General features: G+C 47.3%; 3 protein-coding genes across 7 annotated transcripts; 1 reads left to right on the top strand and 2 right to left on the bottom strand.

The window, feature by feature from the left end:
- Positions 1-602: 602 nt before the first annotated feature.
- Positions 603-3644, bottom strand: LOC125716054 (group XIIB secretory phospholipase A2-like protein). Its single transcript, XM_048988290.1, has 4 exons — positions 3273-3644; positions 1700-1788; positions 1453-1618; positions 603-999 (listed from the first exon to the last, which is right to left on the bottom strand). The coding sequence occupies exons 1-4, from the start codon at positions 3505-3507 to the stop codon at positions 881-883; spliced, it is 609 nt and encodes a 202-aa protein (XP_048844247.1). The 5' UTR covers positions 3508-3644; the 3' UTR covers positions 603-880.
- A 1017-nt stretch (positions 3645-4661) lies between these two features.
- Positions 4662-9969, bottom strand: LOC125715588 (uncharacterized). 2 transcript variants are annotated; one of them, XM_048987332.1, is made up of 7 exons: positions 9877-9969; positions 9547-9655; positions 9372-9406; positions 7807-8366; positions 7592-7686; positions 7076-7110; positions 4662-6080 (listed from the first exon to the last, which is right to left on the bottom strand). In XM_048987332.1, the coding sequence occupies exons 1-7, from the start codon at positions 9958-9960 to the stop codon at positions 5133-5135; spliced, it is 1866 nt and encodes a 621-aa protein (XP_048843289.1). In that variant the 5' UTR covers positions 9961-9969; the 3' UTR covers positions 4662-5132. The 2 variants fall into 2 exon arrangements, with proteins under 2 accessions (XP_048843289.1, XP_048843288.1); XM_048987331.1 differs by having other exon boundaries at positions 7592-8366.
- Positions 9970-10467: 498 nt separating this feature from the next.
- Positions 10468-17189, top strand: LOC125715587 (proline-rich protein 36-like). Of its 4 annotated transcripts, none has more exons than XM_048987327.1 (11): positions 10468-10621; positions 10778-10882; positions 11375-11507; positions 11696-11879; positions 12144-12232; positions 12411-12524; positions 12597-12713; positions 13135-13242; positions 13977-14101; positions 14300-14433; positions 15550-17189. In XM_048987327.1, exons 2-11 carry the CDS (start codon positions 10797-10799, stop codon positions 16515-16517), a joined length of 2058 nt encoding a protein of 685 aa, XP_048843284.1. In that variant the 5' UTR covers positions 10468-10621; positions 10778-10796; the 3' UTR covers positions 16518-17189. The 4 variants fall into 4 exon arrangements, with proteins under 4 accessions (XP_048843284.1, XP_048843287.1, XP_048843285.1 ...); XM_048987330.1 differs by adding an exon at positions 11042-11160 and having other exon boundaries at positions 10472-10882; XM_048987328.1 differs by having other exon boundaries at positions 10472-10882; positions 11042-11507.
- Positions 17190-18052: the final 863 nt, after the last annotated feature.

Raw genomic sequence — 18052 nt, 5'->3', positions numbered from 1 at the left:
ATTTGAACTCTTGAACCTTTGAAACATCAGACTCAGAGATTACTCACATGAAAGAGGAGATGTGGCGCGTACGCTCTGTCCTTTGCACTGCTGGCCTGATATGTAGTATCTTGTAAACAAAATAATCAAGTATGTGACTGAGGCGCAGGGGTGCGAGTCCGTTTGGGTCTGAAGGTTCCTTATATTCCTCTAAGCTGAATCTGATATGAATCCAGCATGGCCACACGAGAAGAGCTTTACATCTGCACTGGCAGCTTAGAGACACCAATCCACCAATGGACTGAGGGAGGACAGACAGACGGACTGGCCGTACAGCCAATCATAGGTAGGACCCTGGCGGTGTGGAGAGCCCAGTCCTCTGGGCCCCATGTAAAAGGGTGGCTGGGGGTGCTGACCCCCACCACTAGGGTTAGCGCCTCGCTGCTGTCTTTATGTCATTCTTAGTGATTATGACCTTGTTACTTAATCTCCTTCGTCTCTCTAAGTCGACCCTTTAAAATGTTTAATATTTGCTACGTTTCAGAGTAAAACATTTTACATATTTTCAGAAATCTTGTCTCCACAATGTGGTCCCGTTCTGGCATTTAATGAAACATTCAAAAAACATTAAGAATCGCATTTAATACAATAAAAAGTTAAATCACATCATAAAGGCTTGAGTCAAACCAACACCTCTAATGGAACAAAATATTTATATATATATATATACACTTTATAACTTATAATAACTTTTAATATGATTCTCCACTAATACAAACAATAATAATATTCTGTGGGCTTGGAGCCAGTAGAGCAGGTCATTACACAGCGTCACAGCCCATGATGATTGGTGACGTCCCTCTTCCTCTTCAGCGCCCCCTGCTGGGCCTCGCCCTTCCCCTCACAGCTCGTCCTTCTCCTCTCCCACGCAGATACATGCTGCCCTCTGGCTGTTCATGAAGGGTTTGCAGCCCAGTGTCCACACGGTGTTGAACAATGTGTCGGCGACCGCTTCACAAGCTGAAATTAAATAAAATAATGAAATGAAACAGGAAAGCAGGACAATAACTCAATGAAACTGCATTTTCACACACTTAATGTGACCAGTGACCAGCGATAGATATTCTTAGGTGATGTAATACAAGTAACGTATAAAGGCAGCTCTTGACTGAACGTAAGTAATCTGTTCTACATGTAAGTCAAATTTTAAAGTTAGATTTACCTGTCCGCACCATAGAGCTATAAACACATAAGTCAAAAATACATAAAAAATACACGAGCAATATATGCAAAAGAAATAAATAAAAGTATAAATGTACTTACAGATGTTTGTTGCTTTTTTGCCTTACCGCTCAAGTAATCTGTGTGTCTCAGATATTTTTTTGCATAATTCCTGATTTACTTACGTCGATATTACGTAAGTTGAGAGCTGCCTGTATTGAGGGTCAGTGAGGTATGAACGAGGGCACTGACCTTCAACCTTTGACACAAAGCCCAGGCTCTTCTTGAGGTCAGAGCAGATGGAGTGCAGGCACCAGCGGAATTTGGAGTCACAGCGGTACTTGTTGGAGCCGCAGGTGTCGTAACACAGGTCCAACTGATTGCAGCAGCGCGTCATGGCTGGGATGCCTAAGTCCAGCTGGAGAGATCCACGCGCATGAGTTATGGCGCGGACACACTGCATGCGTGAACACGTGTGCATGTGTGTGAGGATACGCACCCCGTCAGGCAGTGGGAGGCCTAGAAAGTAGGAGCTGCAGCCATTAGGTTCGGGAGTCTGATAGTCTGGGCGAGGAAGAGGAGCCTTCCCTAGCAGAGTCATAATCAAAGTCAGAGTTAGAATCAGACTCAGAATCAAAGTCAGAGTTAGAATCAGACTAAATCAAAGTCAGAGTTAGAATCAGAGTCAAAGTCATAGTTAGAATCAGAGGCAGAGTCAGAATTAGAATCAGAGGCAGTCAGAGGTAGAACCAGAGTTAGAATCAGAGGCAGAATCAGAGTCTCTATTGCAACGAGACCAAGGCCAATGAAAATCTTTGTTGCCACATCTTGCTACTGTTAGAAACACAATGACCACAGACAATGAACAATTAGGGTATAACAGAGAAGAGTGAATGCACGGTGTGTGATGAAAACAGTAATGTAAGACACAACCTACATCTCTACATGTTGGACATGAATCATATGACACACAGCGGGAGAGGAAGGCGTCGCATAACGTCATGCGCCACCATGCGTCTAACAGAAGTTGCTTCCCCGACTTTGTTAGTTTGCACATGCCAGGAAATGCAGAAAGCGGGTGACATTGGTTACATTAATGATCATCTACGCTACTTCTGCTCCCAGCCCAACATGCCAGGACACGCAGAAAGCGGGTGACATTGGTTACATTAATGATCATCTGCGCTACTTCTGCTCCCAGCCCAACATGCCAGGACACGCAGAAAGCGGGTGACATTGGTTACATTAATGATCATCTGCGCTACTTCTGCTCCCAGCCCAACATGCCAGGACACGCAGAAAGCGGGTGACATTGGTTACATTAATGATCATCTGCGCTACTTCTGCTCCCAGCCCAACATGCCAGGACACACAGAAAGCGTGTACATGTGTCATACCCCGATACACAAAGAAGAGGCACTTAAGGCCTGATTAGGCCCCCGAGTGACCAGCTCACGGGGCGCCCAATCAGCTGGGCCGGGTCAGAAATCTCCGGGAGGAGATGACGCTGTCGGTGTACTGAGTGGGTCAGAGCCACCATCACGCCTTGATTAAGGTCCAGGAGCATTAATCAGATCAGCTCGGCTGTCTCTGCCCATGAAACATCAGTGTCTTTGCTATGTATGGAGCTGACGATGGAGGTCAGGCAGAGGTCTGGTAACCGGTATATCGGCTCAGCCACAACCTACCACAGCACCTCTCCAAAGACCCAGACCAGAAAAACATCCATCAACAAAGCAGTTGCTAGCATATCACACCTATACACACCAGTTTAGCGAGTTTATACAACTCAGAGAGCAACAAATCACATCATCATCAGTTTTCCGCACATTACTGGCCATTATATCATTGCTACAAACCAGTGACCGAAAAATAATGCACCTTTCTACACTCCAGTGACTTTAATACCTTATCTGTGCACACCAATCTACTGTGATGAATCCGATGATGAATAAATGGCTAATTTCTCCCTAATGCAATACTCCTAGACAGCACATAGGGGGCGAGCTTGCGCTGTGCCCCGATACTAAGAAACTCTGCTTTGCAGCACTGTAACACGGCCCCTCACTCACCATATCGACAGCGGTACTGGCACACCCCATCCCGGCCCCCCAGTAGCTCCAGCATGGAGTCGAAGTAGCCATTGACGGCCTCAAAGCTGCCCCGGATGGTGTCCAGGCCCCAGTCAGTGTCGGTGTCGTCGCCCTGCGTCTCGTTCAGCTGCACAACGATGGGCTCGGGCTCCTGGGTGAGGACAGCCCCGAGGGAGAGGGAGAGGCAGAGCATCAGCAAGGGCACGGGCGGCATGGTGCGGCGGCGTCACAGGCAGGGAGGAGGACGAGGGCACCGGAACGTCGCTGTTCCTCGCTGAGGAGAGACTGAAGGCCGCCGCCTCGCGCACACTGTCTGCCGCCACACCGCCGGCCGGACTTTGGCCGCTGACAGCTGGAGCAGCCAGATCACAGAGGTCTCCAGAGTGGAGGAGCGAAGGTCACTGCAGAACACGACCTGGCAGGCAGGAATGCGTGTTTCTTAAAGAAACACGCATGTGACACAACACGCGTACAGGCATGGCTGTAAATTTAACATCACAAATATTCCCTGACCTGGAAATAATAACAGTAATAATCCCTGTGGTGAAATTCTCTTTAAGCCTCTAACCCTAACCCTAACCCCGACATCTTCTCTGTAGGTGACAGCAAGCTGGCTGTGAAGGGCAGCCGCCTGTAGCCGCATCCAGGGAGGGGGGGGGGGGGTTAAGGGCCGTGCTCAAGGACCCACAGACGTGCCGAGGTTGGGCTCAAACCAGCAAGCTTCTGATGACAGATACAGAACCTTAGTCCACTGAGCCACATTCCACCCCAAAGAATCAGGTCTTAGGAAAACTTGTGAACTTGCTTTCCTAAAATAGTTCTAATTTTTGTCTGTACTTTTAATACACTAGATTAGGCCTCTCTGCTACCCCCCAGTGGTGCCAACAGAACACTGCGCTCCACTCGGCTCTTGTGCAATTCATGAGCTCATCCCAGACAATAAGTCAATATGATGACAGAGGGTAAAGAGAAAACGCTTATGGTCAGAGCGCTTAAGGCCAATGGGAGTCCAGGAAGGGCTGTCATGTGCTTTAATTTCCCTGAAAAGTTCAGTACAGTGAAGTTAATTTGCTGCAAATTCCTGAAAACCAAGCGCCCAGTACTGCAGCGTAAAGTAAAGGGATCTGATGGAGTGTCAGCAAGAGTACTGACATACTGCACTGGTAACTGCGATGGGCGGCGTTAGGTGCCGTCACTCGGGACTACAGCCCTGAGTATTTTAGCCACGATGTCATCATTGAAAAAGTCAAACATCAAGATTATATCAGCTTCTAAGCTACTCAGATACATTAGAGTACCTCTCCTGGAATAGAAATGAGTATGTAGTGTAGTGAATGTAGTGGGAATCATAAGGCTATGGAGTCTGGGTGATAAGTAGCGTGGTTTTATTGCAATAAAGAAAAAGCCACTCAGTCAAACACCTACAGAGGACTTATTTCATCAAAGAATATTCTTTATAAAATGGAACCAGAACAATTGCGTCTGCAAATTATGTGCATTACAAGGTAACATGGTATTTATAAAATGGGTCCAAAAGCATTTCAGAATCATAACAAGCAAAGCCACAGGTCTATTACAAAGATCTTAACATATTCATTATGAGAATAAGAATTAAATGTTTTTAAATCCTGATCATCTTGGTTATGTGTATTTCTCCAGCTTGATTAGGAGCTACGTTGTTGTTATACTTGATTACATCAGGGTAATTTATCCAATTCATTCTAAAAAGACTCTTTCATGTTGCTTATAAAGTACATGCATTACTAGATTCATCTTTATTACATGTATTTCACCAGCTCGCTTAGGGGAAATGTTGCTGTTATATCTGTTTACTGCTCTTCACAAATCCTCCTCCTCAACTTCAACAATCACATTTTCATAAATCACCCCCCTCCATGTACCCTGTTCAGTGAGCTCCTGTACATCTCCACTGCTCTTAATCTTCTTAATTTTAGCAGTAAATGGGACCTGACCGCATTCCTGCTTGTTGACTACTAGTTTAACAGTTGTCTTTTTATGGGGTGGGATGGTGACCTCCGTCTCTTCCCCCAAGGTCATGGATGCTTCTTTCGTGGAGCTGGTGCCGTACGATCCCGAGTATGAGATTGTGACTTCTGATTTAAATTTTACTATAAATTCACAATCAAAAGTCAGAGTGGAGTTCAAACCCCAAGTATGATTCCAAGTGGTTGTTGCAGACTCAGCTTTTGTCCACGACATACTAAACCTGTGCTTCTGCTCCACGCTACTCCTGTTAACGTAAGTTTTTTTCTGGACAACAGCTGGTATGTGAGTAAGTTCACGGACATCCATGAAGCCCACAGAGATGATCTCAAACTTAGGACTGACGATGTCTCCGATGGTTGGGGTAAATTCACAATACTTGTCCGGTCCGTCCTTGGCAGCTTCGATGTTGAGGCGTCCATGGTCAATGAGACTCAGATATTTACCATTGTCAGCTCTAAACAAAACCTTCCCATCCTTCACGAAAACTTCAAATTCACAATACACGTCAGGGGGATTCTTAGCTGCCTCAATAAAGTCTATACCACATCTGTGAATACGACTGAGGTATACCCCTCTCAGATCTTTCATACGAACTTTATGGTCCCCGACCTTTTCTATGAGGAACTTGCACCAAGGGTCTTTTGTGTCCTTGCAGCACTCAATAGGATATATTCCATTCCGTTCAATCGGGCTCCAGTATTTGTCATCGACATCAGTCAGAGCCACTCCCTCTTCTGCCCCAATGAAGGCTTCAAGCGGACCGAAACCAGCCACAATTGCCTGAAACACAAAAAAAAATGCACATATCTACAAAGGACCTAGTATATAAGTACTTAAACAAATAGAGCAGTAACAGTTGGTGATTGGGAGATAACAATTTTGCAAAATTTGTGTATTCAGTGCTCTGTAAAATAACTTGTAAGAGAAAAGGAAGGTTATTAACTGACAAGAGCTTGCATCGTACCCTATATGAAAACACATGAAAATATCTAATGTGCAACTACTAAAATATACCATAGAGTAATGTTTTTAACAGATGAACATGCAAACTGCACATATGCAGTGCTGGACAGTCCTACCCGCACATCACTGTCACAGTGATACATTCATTTATTTAGTTGCACCTTCAAATTTCTTCCCCAGAATGAGCATGATAATTAAATAATGTGTTTTTTTTTGTTGGTCCTGCAATTTTTTAAAAAAAAAATTTTTTCGGGGGAGGTGGGGGGTCTCCCTAGGCAGCAGAATAACTGATCATGATCGGGGGCTGTGAAGACCCCGAATCTGGGGCTTGGCGTCACCGAGGGGGGGTCATTTGGGATGCGGGTCTCCCTAGGTAGCAGAAGGATTGATGATGATCAGGGGGCTGTGAAGACCCCGAACCTGGGGCTTGGTGTCACCGAGGGGGGGTATTTGGGGGGCGTTCTCTCTCCCTCGGTGGTCTGAACATTTGGGGTTTGGAGCGAATGGATCTGTAAGGAGCGGCTGTGGCCGACAGCAGTCATTATTAGCGAACGCTTCAGTAATTATAGGGTCTGATTTACTAGCACCTGGAATTAGACCACAGCTAATCGAAATGAAACTCAGACTGGGCATTTACTTAGAAAGCACATCCAATGTGGTCTGTGTGCATGAGAGAAGTGACAGAATATCAGGCAATAAACCTACAAAATATTAAAATGTACAGAGTGATCAATGCATGAAAAATGTATCAGGAATGAGAATGTAATAAGAAAACAGAGACTGAGTTATTGTGACAAAGAAACACAGCTCACCATTTTCTGCTTCAGAAATGATCTTTTCCTGTAACCTGAAATTCAAATTATGATTCATGAGCGCAAATATATTTCCTGTATAGAATGAGTTGTGAAATAAGGAAATAAGTGGCTGTAATGGACGCCAGACCACAGCAGGACAGACACACAGCAGGACAGACAACACAGCAGGACAGACAACACAGCAGGACAGACACACAGCAGGACAGACACACAGCAGGACAGACAACACAGCAGGACAGACAACACAGCAGGACAGACAACACAGCAGGACAGACAACACAGCAGGACAGACACACAGCAGGACAGACAACACAGCAGGACAGACAACACAGCAGGCAGAGGCACAGCAGGGCAGACGCACAGCAGGGCAGACGCACAGCAGGACAGACGCACAGCAGGACAGACGCACAGCAGGCAGACACACAGCAGGACAGACACACAGCAGGACAGACACACAGCAGGACAGACACACAGCAGGCAGACACACAGCAGGCCATGTAGAGCTGCCCTTACCTGCACTCGCTTCTGCTGTGGAGCTTATTTTTGGTAATGAGCTCCTACTTCTGGTGCTTCCTTGAGAAGGTGGTGGAACGTCTGAAGTTCTGAATCTGGCCAAAGACATTAGATGATTAGCACAATCACAATCAAAAGTCAGAGTGGAGTTCAAACCCCAAGTCTGATTCCAAGTGGTTGTTGCAGACTCAGCTTTTGTCCACGACATACTAAACCTGTGCTTCTGCTCCACGCTACTCTTGTTGACGTAAGTTTCTTTCTGGACAACAGCTGGTATGTGAGTAAGTTCACGGACATTCTTGAAGTCCACAGAGACGATCTCAAACTCAGGACTGACGATGTCTCCGATGGTTGGGGTAAATTCACAATACTTGTCCGGTCCGTCCTTGGCAGCTTCGATGTTGAGGCGTCCACAGTCAATGAGACTCAGATATTTACCATTGTCAGCTCTAAACAAAACCTTCCCATCCTTCACGAAAACTTCAAATTCACAATACACGTCAGGGGGATTCTTAGCTGCCTCAATAAAGTCTATACCACATCTGTGAATACGACTGAGGTATACCCCTCTCAGATCTTTCATACGAACTTTATGGTCCCCGACCTTTTCTATGAGGAACTTGCACCAAGGGTCTTTTGCCTCCTTGCAGCACTCAATAGGATATATTCCATTACATTCAATCGGACTCCAGTATTTGCCATCGACATCAGTCAGAGCCACTCCCTCTTCTGCCCCAATGAAGGCTTCAAGCGGACCGAAACCAGCCACAATTGCCTGAAACACAAAAAAAATGCACATATCTACAAAGGACCTAGTATATAAGTACTTAAACAAATAGAGCAGTAACAGTTGGTGATTGGGAGGTAACAATTTTGCAAAATTTGTGTATTCAGTGCTCTGTAAAATAACTTGTAAGAGAAAAGGAAGGTTATTAACTGACAAGAGCTTGCATCGTACCCTATATGAAAACACATGAAAATATCTAATGTGCAACTACTAAAATATACCATAGAGTAATGTTTTTAACAGATGAACATGCAAACTGCACATATGCAGTACTGGACAGTCCTACCCGCACATCACTGTCACAGTGATACATTCATTTATTTAGTTGCACCTTCAAATTTCTTTCCCAGAATGAACATGATAATTAAATAATGTGTTTTTTTTTTGTTGGTCCTGCAATTTTTAAAATTTTTTTTTTTTTTCGGGGGAGGTGGGGGGTCTCCTTAGGTAGCAGAATAACTGATCATGATCGGGGGACTGTGAAGACCCCAAACCTGGGGCTTGGTGTCACCAAGGGGGGCCATTTGGGATGCGGGTCTCCCTAGGTAGCAGAAGGATTGATGATGATCAGGGGGCTGTGAAGACCCCGAACCTGGGGCTTGGTGTCACCGAGGGGGGGCATTTGGGGGGCGTTCTCTCTCCCTCGGTGGTCTGAACATTTGGGGTTTGGAGCGAATGGATCTGTAAGGCGTGGCTGTGGCCGACAGCAGTCATTATTAGCGAAGCTTCAGTAATTATAGGGTCTGATTTACTAGCACCTGGAATTAGACCACAGCTAATCGAAATGAAACACAGACTGGGCATTTACTTAGAAAGCACATCCAATGTAGTCTGTGTGCATGAGAGAAGTGACAGAATATCAGGCAATAAACCTACAAAATATTAAAATGTACAGAATGATCAATGCATGAAAAATGTATCATGAAATGCAAAATTTTAATGTAATAAGAAAACAGAGACTAAGAGTTATTGTGACAAAGAAACACAGCTCACCATTTTCTGCTTCAGAAATGATCTTTTCCTGTAACCTGAAATTCAAATTATGATTCATGAACACAAATATATTTCCTGTATAGAATGAGTTATGAAACAAGGAAATAAGTGGCTGTAATGGACGCCAGACCACAGCAGGACAGACACACAGCAGGCCATGTAGAGCTGCCCTTACCTGCACTCGCTTCTGCTGTGGAACTTATTTTTGGTAATGCAATTATTAATTCGGTAAAGCACTTCTGGTGCTTCCTTGAGAAGGTGGTGGAACGTCTGAAGTTCTGAATCTGGCCAAAGACATTAGATGATTAGCAGACTTGTTTTAAAGTATAACAAAACTTCTGTAACGGGTGTCAGACCGCAGCCACGCCTTTTTAAAAGAAGAAAATACTTAAACTCTTCAAATTCAACCAAAAAGTTTAAAGAAGAAGTAAAACTTTAGCAGTATTTGTGCATGTTTTATTTCGGTGTTAGGTATACAATGTAAGAAAGCATTCAACCAATAAACCTTTAGAAAGAAATTCGCGTTCTTGGCCGTCTCCGGCTGTAATGAATACTTTCGCTTGCGCACTCGCTTACAGCGCATGCGCATAGAGGCACGACCTTTAACTGCCTACAAAATGACGTCATACTTGTGGAACCGGAAGAGACGATGAAATTTTACACAAAAAAAACGATGCTGTCACCATTAAATTAGATTAAATAAACTGATTCCAGACGGAAAATCTTTAGCGCACGGGTTCTTTCAAAAGATCGGTGCAACCATTCTTAGCGGCTGTCATGTCAAGTTTGACCGGCAAATAAAAACAAAATTGAAAAATAAAGGATAAGATTTTTATTGTAGTTCATTACTGTCCCTGAGGCTCCAACCTGAACCGTTATTACCGCAATGGATCATTCCACCGCAGGGGCACCAGGCCAGATCGATAACGCTCACAAATCCACTGCAGGGAGAAAGTTTGTATTTCCTTTTCCTGATCAATATATATTGTATAAGATGAAATTTGTTTGTTTCTAAATTCGTGTTTAACTTTGGGTAGTAATTATCAAGATAATTATCAGTGCCTCCTCTCCCCCCAGTTTAAAAGCCCCAACCCGGAAGTAAAAGGCGAGGAAACGGGAAAAGCACGAGGGCTCTGCGTTTAGGTTCATTACCAGGAACTGTAACTGGTGATTTTCCACGAACTACCCAATATCTTCTGGTTTTTTTCCATTGCATCCATGAAAAGTTTCAGTCCGATTTATCGCTGAAGGTACCACGGCAGTGTCTGTGCTTTTCAATCAGTGTGATACCGGCGATAGAGAGAATTAAATATTATAAGAGAGTTTCTGTGAACGAATGATTTTTATCGCTAGCTTTGGGAATCACGTATAACGCGACAGGCAACTGTCCGTGACTGTACTCGTAGGTGAAGCCATTCTGCAAGCATGGACTTCGCAAGCCTGTTCTCCAGACCCCCAGACTGCGTAGATCCCAAGAGCCCCTCGCACCTGCCACCCGCGGCTGTAGGAAGGTGGGGCCGTCCCTCTTATCATCGGGGTTAATACATTTCAAATAGGCTGTTGTAGGCAACTAGTATCTTGAAAGATCGAGCGGTTTTCTCATTATAGACTTAGGCTAAGTCAGCCGCTTGGTTGTGTATACTATGTTATATTTTTTTGCCTTTTTTCAGATTCGTGGAACATTTTACATTTTAATTTAATGTGAAGATAAACTACACCACTCCTAGCGCTTCTGGCGGTGTGTCATCAGCAAATCTCCTCTTCAGACAGATATTGGCTTTAACGTTCTGTGCGTAATTTATTACGTTTCGTACGCAATTTGAGGATTTTGCGTATTTATTTACTCTGCGTCGTTTCGATTGTCCTTCTGTCTCATGCATCATGTTTTGCAGTTTTTTTATAACTGAGTTTTTGGGCAGCCATTGTATCATTTCACATTTTTTTATTTGGAAGCTCGAACTAATTTTTATAATACATTAAACTATTGCAATCTTCACTTTAAGAAATGATTTGTGTCAGCGGGTTGGAATTAAAAGGAAGAGGGGAAAACAGGGGAAGAGAGAAGATGAGAAAGGCAGCAAGGCTGAAGAAATTGCCCCCCAGATGAAGAACAATGAGGGCAGATCGGTGTCACAGGTGAGATGTCTACCGTCGCCTTTGGTCGCCTGGCCTGGCGTCACACTGGCACAGTGTGGCCCCGTTGTAGGTCCTGTGGTGGCTGTACCACTGTGGAGGTTATTTTCAGGGGCCAGGGTGGGGTGTGTCTGTGGTGTATAATGCCGGGGTTCTATGAGCAGGATTAGCACACAGTGTCCTACTCACAGCACGATGAACCGCAGCATGGAGCCGACTGCCACAGGCAGCGTCGCAGCTACCAGGAGGAGCTGGAGCAGTATCGCAGGATTCAGGTGGAGGCGTCGGGACCGGACCAGCACCAGGAACCGCACCAGAACAGACACGAGGAGGAGAACGTGCGGAGGCCTGACAGTGGGGGCCAAGCTAGACAGGGTGAGGAACAGAGGCAGTGCCGGAGAGGGTGGGGGCAGAGGTGTGGCTGGACGGGGGGGGCAGAGACGGTGTCGGACAGGGTGTGGCCAGACGAGGGGGGCAGAGGTGTGGCTGGACGGGGGCCTCGTGTGGGGAAGTGAGAGCTTCTTAAGCCATTAGTGAGATAAAACCTGCAAAGAGGAGGGGGGGGGGCGGCTGACTGGGTCACGTCAGGCTGCATTATACAGACATTCTATCCAACAAGCTTCTGTGGCCATTTTACAGGCCCCAGCCAGGGGGGACAGGGCAAGAAGAAGAAGAAGAAGAAGAAGAAGAAGGGGGGGGGAGCTCAGCATGGCAGCTGTCATCAGAAGGTGTGTCACTGGAGGGGGGGCTTGTGGCCACTGTCTCACTCGGTCTCCGTGGAGATGGTCCTTAATGCAGGCCGCATCCTTTCCTCGGTCTTTCCTACGCCACTCTCCCATCGCTCTCTCTCTTTCCCTTTCTCCCCCTCTCTCCATCCCCCCCCCCCCCCCCTCCCTGTCACCCCAGCCCCCTGGGTTTGTGAAGAAGCCCTTCATGTCACAGGAGTTCATCAGCCAACATGCTGTGGAGCACAGAGGCCGCCTCATCTGCAAGTACTTCCTGGGTGGGCGGTGCCTCAAGGTGAGAGCCTCACAGGGGGAGGGGAGGCGAAGGAAGGAGGCACCTGGCCTGACTCACTTGTGTCTCCTGCAGGAGGACCAGTGTAAATTCGAGCATGAGCTGGTGATCCTGGACAAGAAACAAGAGCTGTGCAAGTACTACGTGCAGGGTTTCTGTACTAAGGGAGGGAGCTGCATCTACATGCACAATATCCTCTGCGGCTGCCGGCCCCGGGTTCGAAACGCTAGCCCCAGCTGACCCAAGTCCCAAAGATGGACTTTGTAAAGTTGATAATATTTATACATTTGCATACGTGCACGCACACACACACACACACATACATATGTTTGTATTCATATCTTTGTGGGGACTCTCCATTCATTTCTATGGGCAAAACTCTAACCCTAACTATGACCTTAACCCCCACCCAGCCCTAACCTTACCCATAAGTAACCAGAGAGACTTTTGGCATTTTTAGAGTTTTGATTGCAGCCACAGATTTTTATGAAATTGAATTTTCCTTTGTGGGGACCAAAAAAAATGGTAAATGTCATGTATGTTTATTGTTGTATCTTTATTGTATTAAGATGTTTGTTGTTGCCTGTTTGCCTCCTTGACCCTCGAGTCACATGACTACCCCTGTAAGTTCTTCCACACAAGAACAAAATGCTATCAGGGGGAGCACTGCAAGTTCTCTCACGATCCTCTGACAGAGACCACCAGACCTTTGCTGGAGAAGGTCAGTCTCTTTAGATGTTGCTTGGCTGATGGAGGGGGGGTCACTGCCTGTTATTGAAAGTCTGTTCTAACACCCACATCCACGAGCCGTGACAGACATAAACGCTGTCAGATTGATTCAGGGATCAACTATGCATCTGTTAAATAGGAAAAGACTCTCTTGGTAGATGACTGGTTTGTCTGCACTGGGATTGTGGTTCAGGGCTTTGAAGGGTGAACATTGTTGTTCATTAGAAATACATGTATAGTAAATTAGCTTCTTCAGTGTCCTTCACTGCACTGTAATCCTTCTGTATTACTGTAACACACACCGCACTGTCTTCCTGATTATGCCGTAATCCTTCTGTATTACTGTAACACACACTGCGCTGTCTTCCTGATTATGCCGTAATCCTTCTGTATTACTGTAACACACACTGCGCTGTCTTCTGTCTTCCTGATTACGCAGTAATCCTTCTGTATTACTGTAACACACACCGCACTGTCTTCCTGATTACGCAGTAATCCTTCTGTATTACTGTAACACACACCGCACTGTCTTCCTGATTACGCAGTAATCCTTGTGTATTACTGTAACACACACTGCGCTGTCTTCCTAATTACGCAGTAATCCTTCTGTGTTACTGTAACACACACTGCACTGACACACGTGTCGTTTTGCTTCTCACCTGAGTTGAGCGAGGGCTCCTCCTTGCCGTTGCACCCAGTTACCTTTGGCCCCCTCTCCCCATTCAGGTCCTGAACAAAAGCGAGGTGCGTTCAGTGAATGCAGAGCAGGAGAGGTGTGAGGACAGGCCGTCCTCTGTAAAAGCCCCCGCCACTCTGCCCGGCGCCGGCCCCACACCGGACCTGGGCTTCAGGTTGCCACCTTCTACTTTATTAGAGCGGCTTATGTTCTTATGAATTGACTGACCTCATTTACCTGGCAGCAGAGCCCCGCCCACCTGCTGACGCTCGGTTCCCATCATGTGACTTCCTGTGTTCCTTAGCTCAGGTGGGCCACGCCCCTCGCGGGCCACGCCCCTCTGTAGTTACCCTCTCATGTCTTCCATACCCAGGTTCTACAGCTCCTGTCTTCCGGATCACAGACTCCAGGTGCCTTGGGCTTCAGGGGCTGCTGTGGATGGCCAGCACGTGAGCGCTCCCTGTGGGAGCATCTCCAGGGCCCAGGCAGCTCCGCCCCTACAAAGAGGTGAGTCTCACCGGCGGGGCTCCCAGGACACATCATCCATGGCCATCATCGCTGGATAAATTCACAGGGCGCCCTTTGCTGATATGAGCTCATACCAGTAGTTCTACAGAATGTCACCCTGCAGCTGGATTGTAGCAGTTTTGTAGAAGAGAAGAATTTCAAGTTTTTTTTGTCACATACATTCAGAAAAACACTGTTAAAATTTTAATGGTTGGGGGGGGTACATGTGGGAACAGTAGGACAAACAGCAGGTCAATAAGGGAGAACATTATTTCTTATATAAGAGAGGGAAACGATAAATATGCAGTAAATAGGTGTGCAGAGCTTCCCTGATGTAGAGCTCCGGGAGGGTGTGGGTTAGGCTGAGTGGGATGTTAATGGGGTGTGTAGAGCTTCTCTGATGTAGAGCTCCGGGAGGGTGTGGGTTAGGCTCAGTGGGATGTTAATGGGGTGTGTAGAGCTTCTCTGATGTAGAGCTCCGGGAGGGTGTGGGTTAGGCTCAGTGGGATGTTAATGGGGTGTGTAGAGCTTCCCTGATGTAGAGCTCCGGGAGGGTGTGGGTTAGGCTGAGTGGGATGTTAATGGTGGTGTGTAGAACTTCCCTGATGTAGAGCTCCGGGAGGGTGTGGGTTAGGCTCAGTGGGATGTTAATGGGGTGTGTAGAGCTTCTCTGATGTAGAGCTCCGGGAGGGTGTGGGTTCGGCTCAGTGGGATGTTAATGGGGTGTGTAGAGCTTCTCTGATGTAGAGCTCCGGGAGGGTGTGGGTTAGGCTCAGTGGGATGTTAATGGGGTGTGTAGAGCTTCCCTGATGTAGAGCTCCGGGAGGGTGTGGGTTAGGCTGAGTGGGATGTTAATGGTGGTGTGTAGAACTTCCCTGATGTAGAGCTCCGGGAGGGTGTGGGTTAGGCTCAGTGGGATGTTAATGGGGTGTGTAGAGCTTCTCTGATGTAGAGCTCCGGGAGGGTGTGTGTTAGGCTCAGTGGGATGTTAATGGGGTGTGTAGAGCTTCTCTGATGTAGAGCTCCGGGAGGGTGTGGGTTCGGCTCAGTGGGATGTTAACGGTGGTGTGAATTTTTTGCAATTGCTGCATTTCTGCCATGTCTCTGGCTCTGCAGATGTGCCGCTCCACTTTGGGGACAGTTCCCCGCACAGTGGGGTGCCCCCACAGCAGGAGGAGCTCTCCAAAGGCCAGGAGCTGAGGGACACCCCCGCTGAGATCCCTCTGAGGCCATTATTGGGCTCGACCCCCCGGGACCCCCGGCCGCTGGGCACCGCTTCCACCCCCGTTGCCTTGTCTTTCCCAGCCTTCGCCCGCCAGCTAGGGTGGCCACATGAAGACTGCACTGCCACCTACCTGCCAGCAGTTGTCACTGCACTCTATGATCCTCCAAAGGATGCCCCCCCAGAGGAAGTCGAGCACCTCACCGCAGCCCCCGTATCTTTGACCCCGCCTCTTCCCACCAAATTCCCTGTCTCTTTAACCCTGCCTCCCACAACCACTCCTCCTATGTCTCTGACCCCGCCCCCCACAGCCACGCCCCCTGTCACTCTGACCCTGCCTTCCTCAGCCACGCCCCCTGTCACTCTGACCCTGCCTTCCTCAGCCACGCCCCCTGTCTCTCTGACCCTGCCCCCCACAGCCATGCCCCCTGTCACTCTGACCCTGCCTTCCTCAGCCACGCCCCCTGTCACTCTGACCCTGCCTTCCTCAGCCACGCCCCCTGTCACTCTGACCCTGCCTTCCTCAGCCACGCCCCCTGTCACTCTGACCCTGCCTTCCTCAGCCACGCCCCCTGTCTCTCTGACCCTGCCTCCCACAGCCACGCCCCCTGTCTCTCAATTCCCGCCTCCTCCCACCACACCCCCTGGCTCTCTGTCCCAGCCTCCCCCTGCCGCACCCCCTGAGGGAGGTGACCAGGCCCCTGCAGTACACAACCTGCCCGTCCAGGTGCTGATGCCTTGGAGCCGGGTGGCCCCGTCCAGCAGACCGCCGGAGCCGGCCCAGGTGGGCTGCAGTGGCCTCTTTCAGGACATCTTTAAGAGGCCGCTCCCCTTGCTGTCTGCCAGCGACTGGCCCCTCTAGCGGGAACAAGCTGCCCTGCACAGCAAAACCTTCATCGTGCTTCAGATTTTATTTTAATTACTTGCAGCGGCTAATTAATCACTTTTGGACATTTTTAATTTGTGGCAAATTGCCTCAGACTCCCTGTCCTGTCAGCACCCCTCAGAATGGCTGGGAAACACTGACTGGTGGATTTTAAAAGTGACTCCCCCCCCCCTTCAGAAGCAGCAGTGTGTTCCTGCTGCAGGAAAGGGGCCTTAGTGGCTGAGCGACCCCTGCCCCCCCCCCCCCCCAAGCAGCCGCTCTGTCAGGTATGAAATGAAACCGGTAGATTTTAAAAAATGTTTTTCAAGTGAAGCCGATTTTTTTTCCTTTGTGTGTCATAATTTTGCCGCCTTACTGTGACTGGCTTATTCTTATTTATTATTAGTTACACTTATTTGTCCATTTTCATCATTTGCATTTTTAAGGTGATTACAGAGGGGAGCTGAAGCATCCATTTTGCCTTTAAATACTCCCTCCCTTTTCCATGACTTAACATGAACTGTACGTGCACCCCCCAAAGCCCGGTGTTCACTGTACAGCTGTAGCGCGATTCTTTACTGATAATTTACAGTGTATCATGCTGAATATGCAAATACCCGAAATATATGTGAGTAACAAATAAAACTGAGCTACTGGATGTGGTTATTATATTAGGTTTTTATATGATTTTATTCATTCATTTACTGCCACAGTCTGTAGACAAACCCAATACAGTGACCCTCCTCACGCAGTGTAATCACTGCAGTTATGTCGCACATCCTGATGTTTTGTTTGTGATTTCGTTTCTGGGTTCACACGCGGAGTCTGAGTGTGGACAGTGAATTCGGGGGATATTGCGGGGGCTGCCGGCGCTAGGGTGGATCGGACGCCCACATTTTTGCACTTTCTGGCTATTTGGTATTTCAGAAACAGGTGCTATCACATTAACCAGTGAACGTGACCGGAATTGGTCACTGAGCATGTGCTGTATACTTATTGGTAAATCAAGTTGAGGTGTAGGCTTATATAAAACAGTATATCAGTACAGACATAGACACATTTTCAGAATGTGTGATTGTTTCCCTGCTCCAGTTAGGTTAGTCCCACTGTGGCGGAATATTCGATATGGGCGTGGTCATGTGCCAAACCAGGAAGTGTTACCCAGACAACGAGCCCAGGGCACATGAATGACACTTCTGTCTGTCTTTGCTGTTTATGGGCTCTAATGAAATGTCTTATATGCCCTGTAACTACAGCATTATATTAAGTCATTATTCTTCAGAAATAGACTCAGAAATACTGGGAAAAGATCTGCTGTTGACGCCCCAGTGTTGTGATCAGGGTTAGATCCAGTACAGGCACAAAGTTGTCAGAGGCTTTTGGCAAAGGAGCTGTATTGAATGAAGATTACAAAGGGTTCTTTATCACTTTTAATCACTAACGCTAATAAAGTGAGGTAAGGCATCTATTTTTCAAAGTCCGACTTGTGTGTCAGGGTCTCGCGCTAACGGCTGCCTTTGGCGGCTCATCTT

Source organism: Brienomyrus brachyistius, chromosome 20 (assembly GCF_023856365.1).
Source record: "Brienomyrus brachyistius isolate T26 chromosome 20, BBRACH_0.4, whole genome shotgun sequence".
NCBI classification, from domain to species: Eukaryota; Metazoa; Chordata; class Actinopteri; order Osteoglossiformes; family Mormyridae; genus Brienomyrus; species Brienomyrus brachyistius.
The sequence above is the reverse complement of the archived record's forward strand: the minus strand, read 5'-3'. Positions and strand labels throughout refer to the sequence as shown.